This window comes from Hypomesus nipponensis, chromosome 4 (genome assembly GCF_054491055.1).
Source record: "Hypomesus nipponensis isolate SF chromosome 4, ASM5449105v1, whole genome shotgun sequence".
Lineage (NCBI taxonomy): Eukaryota > Metazoa > Chordata > Actinopteri > Osmeriformes > Osmeridae > Hypomesus > Hypomesus nipponensis.
In genome coordinates this window covers 16203017-16222590 of record NC_140364.1, presented here as the reverse complement: position 1 = coordinate 16222590, position 19574 = coordinate 16203017, and the positions used below count along the sequence as shown (strand labels likewise).

At 46.1% G+C, this 19574-nt stretch overlaps 3 protein-coding genes, 1 long non-coding RNA gene and 3 other non-coding genes across 16 annotated transcripts; 5 read left to right on the top strand and 2 right to left on the bottom strand.

The window, feature by feature from the left end:
- Positions 1 to 1138: 1138 nt before the first annotated feature.
- On the bottom strand, positions 1139 to 4667 carry eif3i (eukaryotic translation initiation factor 3, subunit I). Its single transcript, XM_084697110.1, has 11 exons — positions 4540 to 4667; positions 4122 to 4214; positions 3799 to 3886; positions 3615 to 3680; positions 3239 to 3388; positions 3021 to 3148; positions 2212 to 2322; positions 2008 to 2097; positions 1851 to 1924; positions 1659 to 1751; positions 1139 to 1544 (listed from the first exon to the last, which is right to left on the bottom strand). The coding sequence occupies exons 1-11, from the start codon at positions 4540 to 4542 to the stop codon at positions 1463 to 1465; spliced, it is 978 nt and encodes a 325-aa protein (XP_084553236.1). The 5' UTR covers positions 4543 to 4667; the 3' UTR covers positions 1139 to 1462.
- Positions 4668 to 6629: 1962 nt separating this feature from the next.
- Positions 6630 to 13450, bottom strand: txlna (taxilin alpha). 2 transcript variants are annotated; one of them, XM_084697107.1, is made up of 11 exons: positions 13315 to 13450; positions 12497 to 12691; positions 10659 to 10949; positions 9579 to 9670; positions 9225 to 9395; positions 8848 to 9042; positions 8589 to 8708; positions 8204 to 8278; positions 8027 to 8119; positions 7860 to 7955; positions 6630 to 6976 (listed from the first exon to the last, which is right to left on the bottom strand). In XM_084697107.1, exons 2-11 carry the CDS (start codon positions 12672 to 12674, stop codon positions 6683 to 6685), a joined length of 1605 nt encoding a protein of 534 aa, XP_084553233.1. In that variant the 5' UTR covers positions 12675 to 12691; positions 13315 to 13450; the 3' UTR covers positions 6630 to 6682. The 2 variants fall into 2 exon arrangements, with proteins under 2 accessions (XP_084553233.1, XP_084553234.1); XM_084697108.1 differs by having other exon boundaries at positions 12497 to 12711; positions 13315 to 13439.
- Positions 13451 to 13715: 265 nt separating this feature from the next.
- LOC146295885 (uncharacterized) lies at positions 13716 to 16075 on the top strand. 6 transcript variants are annotated; one of them, XR_014753349.1, is made up of 7 exons: positions 13716 to 13967; positions 14159 to 14392; positions 14495 to 14582; positions 14724 to 14843; positions 14939 to 15056; positions 15405 to 15732; positions 15851 to 16075. It is a non-coding gene; the product is annotated as an uncharacterized LOC146295885 (long non-coding RNA). The 6 variants fall into 6 exon arrangements; XR_014753347.1 differs by having other exon boundaries at positions 14724 to 15056; XR_014753345.1 differs by lacking the exon at positions 14724 to 14843 and having other exon boundaries at positions 13721 to 13967.
- Positions 14275 to 14409, top strand: LOC146295888 (small nucleolar RNA SNORA9). The gene has a single exon (XR_014754795.1). It is a non-coding gene; the product is annotated as a small nucleolar RNA SNORA9 (small nucleolar RNA).
- On the top strand, positions 14726 to 14860 carry LOC146295887 (small nucleolar RNA SNORA9). Its single transcript, XR_014754794.1, has one exon. It is a non-coding gene; the product is annotated as a small nucleolar RNA SNORA9 (small nucleolar RNA).
- Positions 15615 to 15749, top strand: LOC146295886 (small nucleolar RNA SNORA9). The gene has a single exon (XR_014754796.1). It is a non-coding gene; the product is annotated as a small nucleolar RNA SNORA9 (small nucleolar RNA).
- A 172-nt stretch (positions 16076 to 16247) lies between the features above and the next one.
- Positions 16248 to 19125, top strand: rbm43 (RNA binding motif protein 43). Of its 4 annotated transcripts, XM_084697105.1 has the most exons (4): positions 16275 to 16357; positions 16642 to 16841; positions 17046 to 17134; positions 17251 to 19125. In XM_084697105.1, the coding sequence occupies exons 2-4, from the start codon at positions 16664 to 16666 to the stop codon at positions 18541 to 18543; spliced, it is 1560 nt and encodes a 519-aa protein (XP_084553231.1). In that variant the 5' UTR covers positions 16275 to 16357; positions 16642 to 16663; the 3' UTR covers positions 18544 to 19125. The 4 variants fall into 4 exon arrangements, with proteins under 4 accessions (XP_084553229.1, XP_084553230.1, XP_084553231.1 ...); XM_084697103.1 differs by having other exon boundaries at positions 16248 to 16841; XM_084697104.1 differs by lacking the exon at positions 17046 to 17134 and having other exon boundaries at positions 16248 to 16841; positions 17216 to 19125.
- The last annotated feature ends 449 nt before the right edge of the window (positions 19126 to 19574 follow it).

The following is a 19574-nucleotide window of genomic DNA, read 5'->3' as shown; positions in this document are numbered from 1 at the left end:
CTGTTCACATGTAAAGGGGTTTTATAAACTCATCTTCTAAAACTGGTTGTTCCCATCCTTGATTGTGATTGGCTATATCGCGTTCAATGCCGTTGTAAAATCCAGCATAACCTCACAGGTTGTCCTCATAACATTCTTTAACATTCCATATTACTGCGCATCGAATATTTCAAATTGAAAAAGACGGCAAAGATGTCCATCTGGCTGTTGCGTGGCAACGATTTATGTAGGAACTATATTTTGTAGTAGCGGAAGAATGACGGTTTATTATTAAACTATTTGTTTCTAATTGTTTTTATTGATGAAACCATATCAAATATTTGTAGTAACAGTTTTAGAAAAGCGATAAACCCAGCGAGTCCGTGGTTTACGCTGATTTTAGAACAGGTAAGGGGGTTTTCGGCACTCAGCTTCGCGAACAACTCCCCTTACCTGTTCTAAAATCATCGTAAACCACGGCCTGTTGGGGCTTATTGCTTAATTAATTCTGTGCTCGATAGTTTCATTTTATAACTTTTTTACCCTAGCCTGGCTGCCAGCCCAACTTCGCCCCGCCCACAAAAAAAATTGGTCGGGAAGTTGGGTCTGGAGGGTCTCGTATTGGGAACAACTATATAAAACCAGGATCTGGGCGGACCAATGAAATTGCCAGGGCGGGGTTTATATGATGGACAGATGATCAACAGTAACGTAATCAACAACGTCACGAAAGAGCCCTTGGGTTGAATTCGTTTTCAACAAACAACATATTACGTTGCTCTGATTGGTTGTAGGTCTATCCAATTGAGCGAAGAGGCATTTGTTTTACAAGTTCGGTTGAAAGACGCCCCATAGTCACAGCCCAACGGAGTTTTCAGACTCATTCTGACTAGAATTATGAGTATGACAACGTCAGGCTAATTTTACACATCATCCAATAACATTTTCCAGGACAACCGTTTCAATTTCCATGTAAGTGTTCACTTTTTCTCAGTTTCCATGATTTGGAACCTGCAAAATGGAAAATGAAAAAATAAATTCCATGTTTTGGAGGTACCGTGGGAACCCTGATGTAGCGTCAGGGCGGCAGACACCATCCTGACTGACGTGCGAGTGATCTTAAATGTTTACCTCATGAACACAAACCTAAAACTCAATCTGAATTCAAATTCCATTTTATTCAGATTAAATACACTAATCCTTGGGTGTTGAGTTATGCGAGTCATTTAAATTGAATACAAAATATTTATTTCATGCTGTCAAGGAAAAGTGCCACTGTAGAGGAGAACCTTGGTGCAGGGGCCAGTCCACCTGCAGCTCCTCTGACTAACCCTAACCAGGCTCTGGAACACCTGGGCAGGTGACAACATCATGTTCTGTTCAGCTGTGTGTTTAGATTAGAGGAGGAGACTAGGGAGGCTCCTGGGTTGTCAGGGTTACTGGGTCTGGTGGTGAGTTGATGTTGGAATGGTACGTTTTTTCCTCAAGCCTCCAGCTCAAAGTCAAAGTAATGTGGGTCGAAGTAGTGAATCCTTGTGTATCCATCCTCTCCCCCACTGCTGTAACTGGAGACATTAACCAGGGAGGGAGGGCAGAGAAAGAATCATGTGAAGACTTGGTTTCATATAAAAGATGTTTTAGTTTGTTTGAAGTGTGTCTTTGCATCTGTCATCTCTTACCTTTTGCCATCAGGGTGGAAGGCTACACAGTTGATTGGGCCAAAGTGACCTTTGACCCTGCCAAACTCCTCCTCATAGGCCGCGTGGAAGAACCTAGAGGAAGAGTCGGGGGGCGTTGGGTCAGAAACGAACATCTCAGACCATGTACCAACATCTCCCCTCAGACAATGGTTAAACGAAGGGAACACGTACCTCGCTTCAAACTTGCCAATCCTGGTGGAGGTGGTGGTGACCTCCATAGCCTCCTGTCCTCCTCCCATCACCACCTGGAGACGCGCGGGGAGCGGGGGATAAACGTTAGCCAGTGCTAAGTACACAGAGAGAGAGGAGCATGCACAGGGGCCCTTACGTGGTCCATGATGGGCGAGATGGCAGCAGAGTTCACAGGTCTCTCAGTCTTGAAGGTCTTTATGTGATCCAGAGATGTGGAGTCAAACAGCTGTCAGGACACACACGTACGTACATTAAAACCCAGCAGCTGGTGGTTGGTTGACTGACAGATAAGTGGTCAGTAGGGAAGTGAGGGCTGTGAGCCCCCTGTTGGCATGGTTACCTTGGCATGGTTGTCCTTGGAGGCGGTGATGACCATGGTGAGATCCACAGACGTCTGAATGTCGTTAATCTGCTTGGTGTGCTCCTTCACCTTCTTCAGGACCTCCCCCGACTGCAGGCACACAGAAACACTTTATACCACAACCTGACCACACCCTGAACAAGCTAACCATCAACACCACACCCTGAACAAGGTAACCATCTACACCACACCCTGAACAAGCTAACCATCAACACCACACCCTGAACAAGCTAACCATCAACACCACACCCTGAACAAGCTAACCATCAACACCACACCCTGAACAAGCTAACCATCCACACCACACCCTGAACAAGCTAACCATCCACACCACACCCTGAACAAGCTAACCATCCGCACCACACCCTGAACAAGCTAACCATCCGCACCACACCCTGAACAAGCTAACCATCCACACCACACCCTGAACAAGCTAACCATCTACACCACACCCTGAACAAGCTAACCATCTACACCACACCCTGAACAAGCTAACCATCAACACCACACCCTGAACAAGCTAACCATCAACACCACACCCTGAACAAGCCAACCATCCACACCACACCCTAAACAAGCCAACCATCCACACCACACCCTGAACAAGCTAACCATCCACACCACACCCTGAACAAGCTAACCATCCACACCACACCCTGAACAAGCTAACCATCCACACCACACCCTGAACAAGCTAACCATCCACACCACACCCTGAACAAGCCAACCTGTCCTTTCACCCTTCTTAGTTCCCTGTGCTCTGAGAGGTGGCTGGTTGGCTGGCATACCTTGGCACTGAACTGGTTGATCTCTCCGCTCTCATGTCCTGCGATGACGTACTCCCCCAGCGGTCCCCACACAGCGCTGGTGATCTTGGACTCGCTGCAGGGCACGGTCAGGTAGGGCTGGTTGTCCTCTACAGCCCAGGAGGACAAGACACACGTCAGCCAGACAACAAGCAGCTTCTGAGGCTCACTCAAGAGCCCTGATCCACAGGACTGCCTACCTATCTGCTGAGGGTCTCTCAGGTCAAAGTAGTTGAGAAAGCACTGGTAGCCCATCTGCTTGTCTGTGGAAAACATGATGATGTTGCCACTGAAGTCGAAGCCACATGTCCTGACAGCAGAGCTGGTCTGCAGCAGAGCCAGCTGTTTACCTGGGACAGGAAGGGAGATCATTAACCTCTGTTCAACCAGAAGGGGCCCTCAAATAAATATCCTCCCAGTGAAATTGAAATGTAAAGTATGCTAGTGACTGGACTTGACAGGGGCAGAGAAAGAGAGCGGGGGGGGGGGGGGGGGAGAGGTAACATGGGGTGACGGGCAGCACTGCAGGTAATGACCAGACACCCAGTGGGTCTCTAGAATCTTCTGTGCCCTCACCAGTCTCACAGTCCCACAGTCGACAGCTGTTGTCTGCGGATCCAGTCAACACATTCTTTGTGTCCCCTGAGAGCACCGTTAAGGAAAGACAAACACACACACACTCCGTGTTCAAGACAACATACACTGTGTTCAAGAGACAGAACACATCATTGACGTGGTTCGCTATGACTGAGAAGGATACAGTCACAGTCGACGCACCACACAGCCCCCGTGTGGCCATTGTAAGTACCAAGTCTTTCCCCGTTCACCGAGTACCACACATTGGCAACCTGAACGTAAAATAACAAGAACAAGCATATAAACAAAGATCAATATTAACGTGAGTCTTGTAGAATACATAACCGCTTACACGCCACCTATATCACGTCACCTATATCCGTTTCCCTTTAAGCCAATGTAAGATTAATTTAGACTTTACGTGAATGGTGCTTTATATGTAACATAACCAGCATGACAAAGATCCTCTTCATGTACATGCGATAGGCATATTATCACGTCACTCACTGTGTCTTTAGCAACGGAGAAGAGCAGGTCTCCTTCGCGGTTATATTTGATCTGGGTGATGGATCTCTCGTGGCCCTGCAGTAAGATGGGTTTCTGAAAAGCACAATCGTCGTTATCTGAAAGGCCCAATGTGTACGCTTGTTACCAGCATACATCCGACAGGATTCATTCATATGTTCATAGTCAACTTATTAAAAATGATAGGGTACTAGTTTATAGTATAGTGGAACAACTGAACAAACCAATATTTGCATCAGTCCCTTAACGCTAGGCTAGAGCTACATTAGCCAAGCTTAGCGAGCCAGCTAACGTTAGCCAGCTGGAGCCGGATAGTTGGTTCAGTTACTTAGCAGTTCATTTATTTGTTGTTCTGGCAGAGGAATGGATATTGTTGATACATCCCAACTAATAAACTTACCATTGTCGAAACTTCACCACTGCCAGTGTATGCCTTTTAATATTTTTCTCCCAAACGAGAAAGGGTGTTCACTCGTGTTAGGAAGCGCCGGAGTACAGGAGGAAGAGAAAGATGTATTTCCTGTTTATAGCGATGACTCTGAAATCAAAGCACGCCCTCTGCTGGCAGAGCGAGCACAGTGCTTCCCTGCAACAATCCCCAGTCTTGGACAATAACAATGAACAACAACGTTTGAACAAACAAATCATTTCCAAATACATTTTCATTCGATAGTTTATTTAGCAAGAAACCAGTTTACTGGGCCAGAAAAAAGGCAATCAAAAACAAATTAGAGGACAGAATCTTTGGTTCCCAATCAATTTTGATAAATCTCTAAACCCGTCAAGTATGTCAAGATAAAGACTGAGTCTGGCTTTCTGGGGAATAGTGAGAAAAGTTTAACATTTGTGGTCCTTGAAAACCTCTGCTGTTGATCCTGTACCACAGACTTATACAGAAGTCAAATTGAATGTAAAGGAACAAACAACACTGGTTCTCAAGCCACTCAAAGGTGAGACAAGATCCAGGAGTGTTACTGTGTTACACATGTAGACATCCATGACAGCATTAACAGAACTGAGGTCCAGTCTCAGCTGGTCCTCATCCACCTCATCCAGAGAGAGAGAGGGGGGGAGAGAGAGAGAGGGGAGAGAAAGCTTTTAAACTGAGACTGGTACCACTGAGAGAGAGGGAGGGAGAGAAGGAGGGAGAGAGAGAAGGAGGGAGAGGTGGGGAGAGAGAGGAGGGAGAGGTGGGGAGAGAGAGGGGTTGCATAGAAATATATTTAACATTTGATCACCTCACTTGATTCAAAACTTTACTAGTAGAACTAGGAGGTAATGACAATTGGTTCGCACAATCATGCACATCCACTCTTAGACACATGGATGGAATAGTGAATCTCCCCTTGGATGTGTCAGTGGCCAGCACACAGCCAGCATGGTCCCAAAGAGCTCAAGATAGAAAGAAAGCCAACATGAAAAGAAGAAGCTAGGTGACATGTGTAGAATCTAATCCAACACATTTACAGAAAACCAGGAAATACCAAATTTGGTCACAGGAAACAAATGTTGATTTAAGAAAAATAGATTTATATATATAGTGGTGTTATAGATTTATATATATATATAGTGGTGTTTTTTTTTTAGATACTCAAGTGTCCAAATAACTCTTAGATATTTGAAATAAATATATCCTGCAAAATCAGAAGCATTGTGCAACAAAACAACACTGTGTTGTGTCATGTAGAGCAGCACATATCATAAATGAACACAACTTTCACCCCCAAACAGGGTTCACAAGCGTCTATGCAGGCTGACAGACTTTGTGGGTCTCAACATTATCAGTATTTATTCTAGTCATTTATCGATGGTCTAGCTGTGTGGTCAGTGGAGTTTGTAATGAAAACAAAGGAATAAAATAAGGAATGCATGAGTATGTCCTGCTGCAGAGGGAGCGGAGTACCAGCCCAGTGTGCTGTGGGAGGAGCTATCCTGCTGTGGGAGGAGCTATCCTGCTGTGGGAGGAGCTAGCCTGCTGTGGGAGGAGCTAGCCTGCTGTCGGAGGAGCTATCCTGCTGTGGGAGGAGCTTCCGTCACCATTCTGGAATGTACTCTATGTGGTCAGTCTGCAGTCTTCGGCAGGCTGGGAAGAGATCAGCAGGATACGGCGTCTTGGTACAGCAGAGAAGCTCAGCATCTCACACAGGAAGATACAGCCATGTTGCGGAGACGTTCTAGCACGCAAGTGTACACGTATACGCATCCAGGATAATGTAGAACAGTTTAAAGAACAACAAGAGAAACCAAAAACACTAGAAGAACCTTCTGGAAGGCACAATCTTCCCATCAACATGATCATGAACCCTCCCAAGAGACCAGACAGAGGGGGAGGCGGTCAGTGCTAACGACAGGTGAAGGATCAGATGCTCGGAGTAACAGACAAGGCTAATCTGGTCCTGGATCAGTAATCAGCTCCAACATCCTCCAGCTCTGGAGCCCTCAGACACACTGCAGCAGCAGTGACCTGCAGGTCGGCTGGTCGGTGGGGGTCGGGGGGGGGGGGTCGGGGGAGCCTGTGAGCAGCACTCCCCAGCTGAGAGTCTTCACTCCTGGGCAGGGAGAGGCAGAGAGCAGGCCTGGCTCTCAGAGTCCAGCTCAGGACCACAGTGGCAAGCGTGAGGGCCTGGGGAGCAGGGGCCATGGGAAGGAGGGCTGTCTGGGTGTGGGCAGGCCTCCAGGGAGTCTGCAGGGGGTGTTGGGGAGCCCGGGGCGTCTGGGCTGGGCTCCTGGACCCTCTTGCTGAGCTGGTTGCGTTCCTGCTGCAGTGCCCTGCACAGCTTCTCCAGCTTCTGTACCTTTCCCTGAAGCCCGTCACACTCCCTGTCCCTCAGGGTCTTCTGCGCACACACAAACACAACAAGTTTTTAAATGTGTTTTTCCAACCTTTCAAAACTTGTTTTCGTAAAACTTCTTTAGAAAACATTTATTCAACATTTTTTATTCAAAAAATTTTTCCCCTACGTTGAAGTAGTGAGTCTTTTAGTAGCTGGTCTAAAAGGCTGCACTCAGGTCGGATCTAACAGGCTGGTCTCAATTCAGATTTTTTTAATCTTTAGAAACTTTTTCCAAATATTTTTTCAAGGTTTAAAAATGTTTGGTCTCAACGTTTGACCTGGTCTCAGGTCAGATCTAACAGGCTGGTCTCAGGTCAGATCTAACAGGCTGGTCTCAGGTCAGATCTAACAGGCTGGTCTCAGGTCAGATATAACAGGCTGGTCTCAGGTAAAGCTGCTCCTTCTGTGCAATACTGATCATGAGGTGTTAAATGCGTTAAAGTTCCACAGTAATTTTATGCTGTGCCTGGTGTGTGGTGGTGGTGTGGTGGAGGTGTGTGGTAGAGGTGTGTGGTGGTGGTGTGTGGTAGAGGTGTGTGGTAGAGGTGTAAGGTTGAGGTGTAAGGTTGAGGTGTGTGGTGATGGTGTGTGGTAGAGGTGTGTGGTGGTGGTGCGTGGTAGAGGTGTGTGCTGGTGGTGTGTGCTGGTGGTGTGTGGTAGAGGTGTGTGGTGATGGTGTGTGGTAGAGGTGTGTGGTGGTGGTGTGTGGTAGAGGTGTGTGGTAGAGTTGTGTGGTGATGGTGTGTGGTGGAGGTGTGTGGTGATGGTGTGTGGTAGAAGTGTGTGGTAGAGGTGTGTGGTGGTGTGTGGTGGTGGTGTGTGGTAGAAGTGTGGTAGAGGTGTGTGGTGATGGTGTGTGGTAGAGGTGTGTGGTGGTGGTGTGTACCTCCTCAGCCATATCCAGCAGTGCTTTGTTACTGCTCTCCCAGCGGGAGCGATACATCACCGTCTCCTTCTCCAGCTTCTTGATCTTCTTAGTCATCTGGAGACACACAAACGTCAATGCGTGGACCCAATGGATGGACCAGACTCTCATCTCCCTCTCTCCCTCACCTTGTCCATCTCTTGCTTGAAGGTGGTGAAGACCTCGTTGCTCTTGGACAGGGTGCTCTGAAATTCCTCAAACTTCTCTGTGTACAACGACAGCTGGACCAGAACACCAGGAGACACCAGGGTGGTTAGAGGAAGACTGAGATCATCACAAACATCTCTCTACTCACTCACACACACCTGTTGTTTTAGGTGAACCTCCTGCTGTTTCATCAGCTCACACATCCTCTGGGACTCTACTGCCTCTTTCAGGAGCTGGAGGAGAAGAGGAGAGAGAGGTGAGGAGAGAGAGGTGAGGAGAGAGAGGTGAGGAGAGAGAGGTGAGGAGAGAGAGGTGAGGAGAGAGAGGTGAGGAGAGAGAGGTGAGGAGAGAGAGGTGAGGAGAGAGAGGTGATGAGAGAGCGGTGATGAGAGAGACGTGAGGATGAAACATTGCTGGCTTCAACCATCTCACATCTCTGGCAGTCTGGCTGTGTTGGTTGAGCAGAAAGTTAGTTCAGTATGAGTCTGTGTTCAGTCTAAGTGTGTATGTGTTGAGCAGAGAGAGTTCAGGGTGCGTGCTTACAAATTCTTTCTCTCTGTGATGGCGTTCTTCTGACTCCTTGAGCAGCTCCTGTGCCTGGTGCAGCTTAGCATCTACCAGCTGCTGCTGTAGGTCCTTATGCTTGAACACCTTGTCTATGTGCTGAGGGAGGAGGGGGAGAGAATGTGGGTTAGGGTGCGTCTCTCTCTGTGTCTCTCTGTGTCTCTCTGTGTCTCTCTGTGTCTCTCTGTGTCTCTCTGTGTCTCTCTGTGTCTCTCTGTGTCTCTCTCTCTTCCCTCACCTCCTCTCTGAGCTCATACTGCTGCAGAAGCTTCTTCAGCTTGTCAGCCAGCTGGCTGTTCTCCTGCCTCAGCCCGGCGTTCCTCTCGTTGTGCTGCTCCATCTGGGCCTGGATGTCGTTCAGTGTCACCTGGAAGTGACACGTCACCTCCTTCCTCTTCTCCTCCTCCACCCGCGCACGCTGCACACCATCCTCCTGGGGACAAACAAGCGCAGAGGTTCAAATCCCACCTGTACTGTACACCTGGATGAAAGCGTCTGCTGAGTGTGTATTACAGCTCTATTAAATATAGTGTTCTAATGAGTAGATGTCTCTCTGCTGTCTCAGCTGGCACAGTTGATAGGTGGTTGAGAGGTGTCTGGTGTGGTTGTGGTCACCTTGAGCGTGCGGTTGTGTCTCTGCAGCTCTCGACAGAGACTCTCCAGCTTGCTGCGGGCCAAGACGGCCTTGCTGTGCTCGCTTCTCAGAACGTCCTTCTCCTGAAGCAGCTGTTTCTGCTTGTTCTGCAGCGCCCGCATCTGCTTCTGAGAGCCACGCTGTTCCTCAAGCTAACACACACATACACACACACAGAGGTGAGGTCTGCACTGCGTCACTTGATGTGTGTGTAACATAGATCTCTGCATCAGCAATTGATCCATAAGCTGGCGGTATGTCAACATGCGCCCCAACAGCCCTGCTGGCTGAATGATGGCCCAGGCTGACCTGAGCAGTAGGAAGCAGACACTCACCAGTTCAGCATACTTCTTGCAGAGGCCGGCCAACTTCTCCTCTGGGGTGCTCAGCGTGTTCAGGGTCTGCATCAGCAGGGTGATCTCTTTACCTTCACACACACAGGCAACACAACAGCTTATATAAAGAATATTTAGACTGGAAACAAATATTCAGACTTGAAACAATTACTATGAGAGGCTCCACACATCTCGGCTCCAACCCCAACAGCCAGAGAGGATAGAGTGGTGTGTTCCCTAAAGAGGTTAGCATTATCTAGAGAGGTTAGGGGTTAGCATTATCTAGAGACGTTAGGGGTTAACATTACCTAAAGACGTTAGGGGTTAGCATTATCTAGAGAGGTTAGGGGTTAGCATTACCTAAAGACGTTAGGGGTTAGCATTACCTAAAGACGTTAGGGGTTAGCATTACCTAAAGACGTTAGGGGTTAGCATTATCTAGAGAGGTTAGGGGTTAGCATTACCTAAAGACGTTAGGGGTTAGCATTATCTAGAGAGGTTAGGGGTTAGCATTACCTAAAGACGTTAGGGGTTAGCATTATCTAGAGAGGTTAGGGGTTAGCATTACCTAAAGACGTTAGGGGTTAGCATTACCTAAAGAGGTTAGGGGTTAGCATTACCTAAAGAGGTTAGGGGTTAGCATTACCTAAAGACGTTAGGGGTTAGCATTACCTAAAGAGGTTAGGGGTTAGCATTACCTAAAGACGTTAGGGGTTAGCATTACCTAAAGAGGTTAGGGGTTAGCATTACCTAAAGACGTTAGGGGTTAGCATTACCTAAAGACGTTAGGGGTTAGCATTACCTAAAGAGGTTAGGGGTTAGCATTACCTAAAGAGGTTAGGGGTTAGCATAAGCTAGAGAGGTTAAGGGTTAGCATTAGCTAGAGAGGATAGGGTAAGCATTAGCTAGAGAGGTTAGGGTTAGCATTAGCTAGAGAGGATAGGGTAAGCATTAGCTAGAGAGGTTAGGGTTAGCATTAGCTAGAGAGGATAGGGTTAGCATTAGCTGGAGAGGTTAGGGCTAGCATTAGCTAGAGAGGATAGGGTTAGCATTAGCTAGAGAGGATAGGGTTAGCATTACCTAGTCCTTTCACTTTTTTTTTGTCCTGTATCTTCTTCTGATCTTTCTCGGCACCGCCTCTTCCGCCTCCGTTCACTTTCACTTCCTCTGGCTTGCTGTCCTCCCTCTCATTGGCCAGGCCGTTGAGCTCAGGTCCATGTGATTGGCCGTTGGGGATAGGCGCTCCGTCCTCACCGCTGTCCTCCAAGCAGTAGGTGTTCAGAATGTCCTCCAGCTGCCGGCTCAGCTCATCAGCCACATCAGGAGCCAGGCTGGGGAGCGATGCAGCCTCAGCCACCCCCTCTGGCTCAGCTAGATACGGGGACACAGTGATGGGTTAAGGCGGGCTAGTTACGTAACATGGAATAGTTCCAAGTTGTGTGCAGTGGCGTGGGATGGGTGGTGGGTGGTGCTAATGGTGCTAATGGTTCTGCAGCACCCCCTAGCTGCAGGACGGAAAAAATAAATAAATGTGTCAGTCATTTTTTTATATTACATATACATAAATATTACATATACATACATATATATATATATATATATATATATATATATATATATATATATATATATATATGTATATTAAAACGATTTAATAAATAATTTTGCTTTGGGGAAGAACATAGACGTGGGAAAATATGTTTGCTAGTTTTTAGCTCTCACAGGCATGCTGGAGATCTTGCTATATGGGGTTCACGGGTTCACGGAAGTTGTTACTTGCTAACGGATAAAGAAGAACGTGAACAAAGGGGCGGATCTACCAGGGTGGCATGGAGTGGCAACTGCCACCCTGAAAATAGTCTTGCCACCCCAGCTGCCACCCCAGTAGGCAGCTTTGAAAACAAAGAGAAGTTGTGGCTTATCGGACATTTGCGAGAGCAAATTTCTAATATCCGACTGCAAGTGAATGCAGCATGAGACAACTCCACCCCCACTCCCCACTCCACTAAGTTGGACATTTGCAAGAGCAAATTTCTTTGTTTTCCTGGGGGAGCGGGGGGCAGAACACCTCCCGGAAATGAGTCTCTGCAGGTTGGGATGTCTGCCCTAGAGAAGGGTTTAAGACATACTGATGCAAAGACAAATTCATTCATAGTAGGAGGCTTTTGTAACTGGTGTAAAGCCACCACAAAATTTTGCCAGCACTGTGTGTTGACAATTTTGTTGAAGGGAGATGAAATGTTTAGCACTGCCATAAGAAGGACTTGTATTATGAAATGCTTAAGCAGGACTTGTATTATTTACATTTTAGTCATTTAGCAGACGCTCTTATCCAGAGCGACTTACAGTAAGTACAGGGACATTCCCCCCGAGGCAAGTAGGGTGAAGTGCCTTGCCCAAGGACACAACGTCATTTGGCACGGCGGGGAATCGATCCAACAACCTTCTGATTACTAGCCTGACTCCCTCACCGATCAACCACCTGACTCCCTGATTAATAAATGCTTTTGAACCGGAAACCTGTAGATTGTACCATGCACGGCATGAGAAATAAAGCACTCAAATGAACTCGGACATTGCGTATACCTGGTGATTATTATAGACAAGTACAAGTCAGAACACTTGATGTAGGCCTATTGGATATGACATATTAGGCTATCGGGTGTTGTGGAAAAAGAAGGTGTTAGTTTGCAACCGATTTATAGGCCAATTAGCACCCGAGTGTTCATTTTCATGTCCAAGTTTTTATTTTCCATATGTAACAAGTAGCATATATATATGTTTTTTTCCCCCCATGCGAATACTGTAGCCTAGATTATAGACAGTACTTCAGAACCCCCACTCAAAATACCTTTCTGCGCGCCTGGTTGTGTGTTATAAGCCTCGATAACCAGTACAGCACTGACTGCTCGAGTTACCTTCACTTTCGACACCGTCGCCTTGTGGAGGTGTGTCTGCAGGCGGGGTCTCTGTGTTTGCGAGGTTGGAAGTGTCTGTAACGGCTTTGACCACCTCGGGTCCCTCCGTCTCGCCCGCGCTAGGTAGCGCCTCGTCAGCTGACAGCGTGACGGAATCCTCGGTGTCCTGGTTCTTCATCTTAAGTCACCCACGGACTGAAATCAGTAGTATGAAACTATTGCAAAAGTGTAACCATAAGAACCATCTCAAAACTATTCGTGATTAAACTTTTGAGTCCAAAAGTTACCATTTCTAGCTAGCTAGAAAGCCAACTCCATAGTCCCACCGTCATTAGCAAGTTAGTTAGCTAGCAAGTTAGCTACATCATGGCAACTTAACGCATTCGTACATTACGGCTTTTGTTGGCTAGCTAGCTACATACGATAGCAACGTTAGCTAGACGGTGCTAATAGTGGTTTTATATTAGTAACAATTGTCTCTACCATAGCTTTGATTGGTAACTTGGTTTCATGTCACACCATTCGACAACACCCCCCCCCCCCTCTTAATGCTAAGGTGAAACAAGTTTTTCAACAACGGCAGCTAACAAGTGACGGTAAAAAGGAAGGAACTTGGGCTAACCATGTTAGCTTCTCCTGTACAGTACCTAATGGTTAGCCTTTACGCTCAAGTTAGCTAGAATTTATGCTGGCTGTCAGTTTGCCTTTTAGGCTGCATTGGAGTATCGCCTAAAGAAAATCGTCACATACTATTCACTTGTTATTCATACATGTTATCATCTCTACATCTGTACAGAAAACAAAATATCAGTATTTACCTTTTTGAACGGATTGAGCGATTATTATGTGATGCAGGTTTTCCAACTGACTGTGTCAAGTAGTGTGACGCCAGCCGCAATAAGAAATCTTATTTCCGGTTCATTTCTAAAAAATAAAATAAAGAGCAAGTCTTCTTTTTGGTCAATATGAATGATGCATTCTGAAGGTCTAGCTATACTTTTTTGAACGTTTTATTTTTTATTTTAAATTAACTATTATAAGTTGTAATGATACAACCACAACTCGCACTGCACCACCACATTAACATGATTTGGCACAACTCAGGCTATGCCCGTATTCTGAAAGCAAATTTACCAAAACTGGAAACGCGAAAGAAGACATTCAAGTGACGAAACGGAAATGGTTTTGCCTTTAAAAGCGGATCTGACTTTTTCACTCGATAGATTTAAACTTTCCAATGGAACGAGGATGAACGTGTTGGACGCAATCAGAAATAATCTTATGTTGATATTTAGCTTTTAACCGTTATATTTTCTTTCGATAGTTTAGTTGTAAACGACGTATGGTTTCCAGCACATATCGAATTGCTGAACATTCGTAGATTAATCGCGTAATTCAAACAAAGTTCCGTTCTGATTGCAGAATGGAATTTCACGCTGCCGCGTGGATGCACAGAATCAACGTGATGAAGGTAGGTTTTCACATTTAACAAAATGTTGCATTTGGTCAAATGTCATAGTATTTCCCATGAGTTTTAAAACAGATTATATATGCCGACAAACCCACGTGACGATGAGGTTAGCCCATGTGGAGACCGTACAGTAAAATGCAATGATCATATGTCTTGAAAGATTCAACCAATTGTTTTGTTTCTTCCTTTAGAAACAAACTGCGCCACTCCGACTGCGACCGGTCGAAAAATTGCGAAATGTAGGACTGAGTCTGACCTGAAGTGGTGTAAAATCCACGAGGTAGGCCCATACCCTTCAGCGTGTGTCGTGCAGGCCTGTTCAGCGAGGCAGAGCCTGCAGTGGCTCTGGTCTTTCCTGTAGTGTCTGCTAGAGAGACCTGGGGCCGTTTGAGGCCCTGCTGTGTATCTCCATGGCAGGGTTATAGGTAAACCCCGGACATTTTAAACATGTATAACTGCTTTTCACATGGATCCTTACTGAGTTCTATTTAGTATACCAGCTATGACTGAAAGTATTTTTTGTGTAGCTGTAACCACCTGTTGATGTGAGAAACCATGATGAGTTACTTACCCAGGACTGGAACAGCTCTCTACGAAATCATCCAAACAATGAAGGTATGAACCTTCACTTGTTGTAAAGCCTATGTTCCCTGTTGCTATTACACCCAGAAGATTTATGTGGATTTTTCATATACAGTGTGTTAGTGAATAAGTGTGTTGGTAAATGTGTTAGTGACTTTTAGAACGTGTTATTAGCCGTGCAGGCCTGTTCAGCGAGGCAGAGCCTGCAGTGGCTCTGGTCTTTCCTGTAGTGTCTGCTAGAGAGACCTGGGGCTGTTTGAGGCCCTGCTGTGTATCTCCATGGCAGGGTTATAGGTAAACCCCAGACATTTATAACTGCTTCTCATGTGGATCCTTACTCTGCATTCTAATTAGTATACCAGCTGTTACCGAATCTATTTCATGTTTAGATGAAGCTTACCAAAGATGCTAGCAAAAGGCCTGCAGTTCCTGAGTGTGGTGAGACAGGTGCTGATGTTGTCATGGTGAGACAGGAGCTGTCGTCATGGCTACATGTTCATCCTGAAGGTAGGTTCCTAGAACTGAACTGGGTCACACCAGGTGCTAATGCAAGCATGACTGCAGCCATCATTAGTGGGTAGTCACATTTAGACGCGTGTGTTAGTGAATGTGCAGGGCTCAAAATTGTGACCATTTTGGTTGAATATTTTCTCAATTCTGTGCGACCTAAAAGTATATGTGGGGGCATTTGAGAGTGCAAATACTCATTATGGTGCAACCCGTTTCAATTTCTTTGCAAAACACTTGCTAATTGGCTGCACATTGGTATTTGCCTGCGGTGAGCTGATGCAGTGACCTGTGTACTGGTCTATCCAACATTACATAACCAGTTCAACGTTCTTAACTTTAATGCAGATTTTAGATTGACAGCTAATTTGAACCAGTCACTCCTTGTCACTGTTCTGTCATGTGACAGGGATCAAGCTAGCACTCAATTTGAAGAGCTGAACAGACCATTATGAACTTCAGTGGGTACTCCTAATTTTTTTTACTGCTGCTCATAGTTCAACATTTCATTTTTAAAACTGAGCCCTGTTGTGCTTGTGTGAATGTGTTGTAAGACATGTGCAGGCCTGTTCAGCGAGCCAGAGCCTGCAGTGGCTCTGGTCTTTCCTGTAGTGTCTGCTAGAGAGACCTGGGGCTGTTTGAGGCCCTGCTGTGTATCTCCATGGCAGGGTTATAGGTAAACCCCAGACAAGCTTGAGCAACCGTGTATTAGACAGAATTATAAACATTGTTAAATGAGTACCTTGTTTAAACTGAATCAAAGTATATTTAAGTGATTTGTTCTCTTTGCACAGATCTCTTGCCTGGTCTGGGAATGACACCATGAAGGAGTTCCAGGGAGTGAAACCATATTTCTACTTGTGGCAGAGTTTTCTTGTGCGAGTGGTGTTGTGGTATATTCTATATTGACTCCTTTTTGGGGACTAGCTAGTGCCGTTATTTATTACAACACCTACCATTTTGTACATGTGTTGACCCTCCAAGAAATGATTCTGAAATAAATGACCAACGAAGTTCAAGTTCACTTCTTTATTGACTGCCCTTTTGTAATCCACATTTGCTTTGTGTAACAACGCCCACAACATTGAACATGTTAATGTCCGTCATTTGTGTTGGTTAAATATATGTTCGATAACCGAGGCAAAATAGCGCATCCTTTGTAGGCCATGCACATCTAGACTACGCAGATAATGTTGCGGTGACTTGCACGCAGAACCACGCTGTGGCCTTTGAACCAAGTCTCTTTCACTTTCGATATTGACGAAATGCGAAGGATTATTCAAGCTGAAATAAAGTAAAGGGTAAGCATTTAACCAGTGTTGCATTTCTAGGAACTATAACCTGAAGTCTGTTTGTTTTAAACTAAGGTTATAGAACGCGTACATTTACTCGTCGGTGCTGGGATACAAAGTTTAAGATTCTGTGAAGTAGTGGAAAGTATCGACTTCGTTAACCTACAACTGAAAATGTACTTTTATTTCAGTGTTTGTTGACCATGCTGCTTTTATTCTATGCTATGGCAAATCTCTCCCAGAATATTGCTGTGTGAAAACGAGTTTTCCGACATTTCAATATCCTCCCTCAGCGTCTGGCAATACCAGGGCGCCATGTCTGGAACGTCTGTTGAGGTAACAGGAGTCCCAAACATCCTCTCGGATGACCGGATGGAAGATAAACTCACAATACATTTTCTTCGACCAAGAAACGGAGGTGGAGAGGTGAAGAGGGTGCTTTTCCCGTCCTACCGTCCAGGACAGGCATTTGTCATATTCGAGGAAGCAGCGGGTAAGATTGTTATAGCTACTTTAAGTCAGATTTATTTAATAAACAAACTTTCAAGTTGTTGGATACAGGCTAAAACGTACAATATACTAAATCCACAAAAAATGTAACCGATTGTAAGTTAACTGATATACTGTATACGTCTTATGTAGGCTATTTTTATATTGGCCCTAATCGATCAATTTCTGTGGAATAAATTTACTGCAGTGGTTGCCCGTGTTCTGAAGCGTAGCCATGTACTGGAATTCGACAACCACGCATTTACACTCCAAGTTAAGGCAGCGGACAGACCCGAGGTAGCCGCTAACTTTTTACCTAAATCCATATTCAATGTAGATTTTTTTTTCTTTGTTTCTTTCTTTTTTCAATGGGACCAGGTAGAAAAACGTGTGTGTGTGTGATTGTGTGGCAGGTGGACCTGCCGGCGGAGGCCAGTCTGAACATGAGGTTGTTCAGCAGTGAGAGGGACGTGCTGCGCCTCCTCAGGGCGCATGGTCTGCGTGTGACGGAGAAGCTCCAGGGTGAGGTGCGTGTTCAGGGCTCCTTCCTGGGGCTCAGAAACGTGAAGGCCCAGCTCCAGCTGTTGGTGAAGGACGCCCAGCCGCCCACGCGTAACCCCAGCATAAACGGCCATGAACAGTCTCTGGGTGCCTTTGCCAAGTCCACCAACAGGGGGCGTGATGTCTCTTGCAGTCCCTCGGTGTTTAACAGCCATGCAGCAGTGAACGGTGATCGGTCTGCGTTCTCGCCGTCTCTACCCTCCAGCCCTTTGTCAGAGTTCCTGTATGGCCAGCCCAGCCCACCAGGGCACGGAGCGAGGTCCTCTTCCAGAGACACCTCTTCCTCATGGCCACCCGCCTCCTTCATGGCAGATCCAGATCTGCTCAGGTTTGCTCGGTCCTTCATGCAGAAAGACATTGACTTGATCCTGAAGAACCACAAGGTGACAATGGATGTGAAGGGGACTGAGGGTGCCGATGTCTCCAGCGTGGCCCTGCAGGGGAGGGATGCCCAGGCAGCGATGGAGAAGCTGCAGGGACTCCTGAGCATGCTCGCCCCAACCATCCGCACCCAACAAATACAGCTGGAGTCTCTTGATCACAACGTTCAAGTTGAAGTTGGTAAACGAATTCAGATGTATAAGGATGATTTTCATTCAGTGATGATCCGTCAGGTCGGAGACACGATTCGTCTGGTGGGGCCGTCCAGGGACAGTTATGAGCTGAAGCAAAGGATTCTGGGAGAGCTTGTAGACCTGTCCCCTGCACCACTGAGAGGGAGACCCCAGAGCAGAGACCCCAGCAGCCGCAGGTCCTCCTCTCTGCCTCGACAGCTCCACAAGAGAGACTCCAGTTCCTCCGCACTGGAACGGGATCCCATCCCTGACCTAGCGGCTCGAGGTCAAGGTTCCTCGAGGGACCAGGGAGGTTCACGTTCTGCTGGTTCTGCTGGAGGGACTCTGGAGGCGGGGGGTGTCCCTGCTGCCAGGAGGGGGGGCCGGCAGAGGAGCTCTTCTGAGTCCTGGGGGAAGAAGCAGGAGCAGAAGGAGATGACGCAGCTGGATAGGGCAGAGCCAGCGCCATCTAGTGGACCCATATCACCACGGAGGAAAATGCCATCATTATTGCAGAAGATTCCTACTATTAAAGAAGATTTTAAGAAGGCATTTAGCAAAAAGAAGTCCCAAAGTCCCAAGAAGCCTTGAGGATTTCTGGAAGTTGATGTCAATTATTTGGGGGTGGTAATACAGATCAAGAGATCACAGGTTCATATCCCCCTGCCGTAGTCGCTTTGGATAAAAGTATCAGCTACATGAATACATAATGAGCACACAGCATCTGCTGGATGAAGACATTATATGCTGACTCTGGTTTTGGTTCAGGGTGGAGGAGAATATGCACTAATGAGAGCCACTATACACTTGATGATTTTTCTATTAATGTGATTATATATTGAGACATGTAACACAATGAACTGCATCCTAAATTGTTTTAGAGTTGGTTAGCACCTCAGTTGATTGACTTGATTTAATCAAAATCTTTTATTTACTGTAATTACAGTCAGTTTAGTTTTGATCTTTGCACATATTATGCACACGTTTGACCTCAATTGATCATCTGTATATCAAGTTGTCAGGATTTCAGTGCCTTTGTGTGTGTTTATACCAGGTTCATTTTAACGGCTGCTGTCTCGATGGAAACATGATCAGTTTCTTTGGTTTGTTAATCAGAAGGTACTGTACAAACTCAATATTTACAGTATACTCAATAAACAATCAACCAATGGATGATAAGAGCATTAAGAGGAAATCCTTTAAAGTGTAACAGACAGGAAGTGCACTCCGCGCCTCAGATCTCACCCATGACACAGGAAGTGAGGCGTAGCCTGCAGTCTCCCAGAGGAAGTGATCATCTGAGATGAACAGTTTAGGTTGGGTGTCAAGCAGCTGAGAGCAGTAAAGAGCATAACACATAGTAAAGTCAGGATGTGATGTCACACCTTCAGGCAAGCTCTTTCAAAGTACGATGGTGAGAATTTGATAACGGCAGCCAACTAAGGTTCAATGGCTAAGCAGCGTGTTAATTCTGATGAAATGTGCTAGAAATATGAGCCCATGTGTTTGCACTGCAAGCCCTGGAGATAAAGGACATTGCTTCATATCAGTTCCCTTATTTTGCTCAGCTGGAAGGAAACTAACGTTTTTGCTAATGCAGAAGTGCAAGGAAGTGATAGAAA

Coding starts and splice junctions, on each gene's coding strand:
- eif3i (XM_084697110.1), bottom strand. Junction 3,149..3,238: donor GAGAGACCCTCAGCAGATAG/GTAGGCAGTCCT, acceptor CCTGGGCTGTAG/AGGACAACCAGCCCTACCTG. Junction 1,752..1,850: donor ATTGGCAAGTTTGAAGCGAG/GTACGTGTTCCC, acceptor CTCTTCCTCTAG/GTTCTTCCACGCGGCCTATG.
- txlna (XM_084697107.1), bottom strand. CDS start 12,674: ATGAAGAACCAGGACACCGAGGATTCCGTCACGCTGTCAGCTGACGAG. Junction 9,043..9,224: donor GACACAACCGCACGCTCAAG/GTGACCACAACC, acceptor GTTTGTCCCCAG/GAGGATGGTGTGCAGCGTGC. Junction 8,709..8,847: donor AGTATGAGCTCAGAGAGGAG/GTGAGGGAAGAG, acceptor CTCCTCCCTCAG/CACATAGACAAGGTGTTCAA.
- rbm43 (XM_084697103.1), top strand. CDS start 16,568: ATGCTATGGCAAATCTCTCCCAGAATATTGCTGTGTGAAAACGAGTTT. Junction 16,842..17,045: donor CATATTCGAGGAAGCAGCGG/GTAAGATTGTTA, acceptor AATTTACTGCAG/TGGTTGCCCGTGTTCTGAAG. Junction 17,135..17,250: donor AGGCAGCGGACAGACCCGAG/GTAGCCGCTAAC, acceptor ATTGTGTGGCAG/GTGGACCTGCCGGCGGAGGC.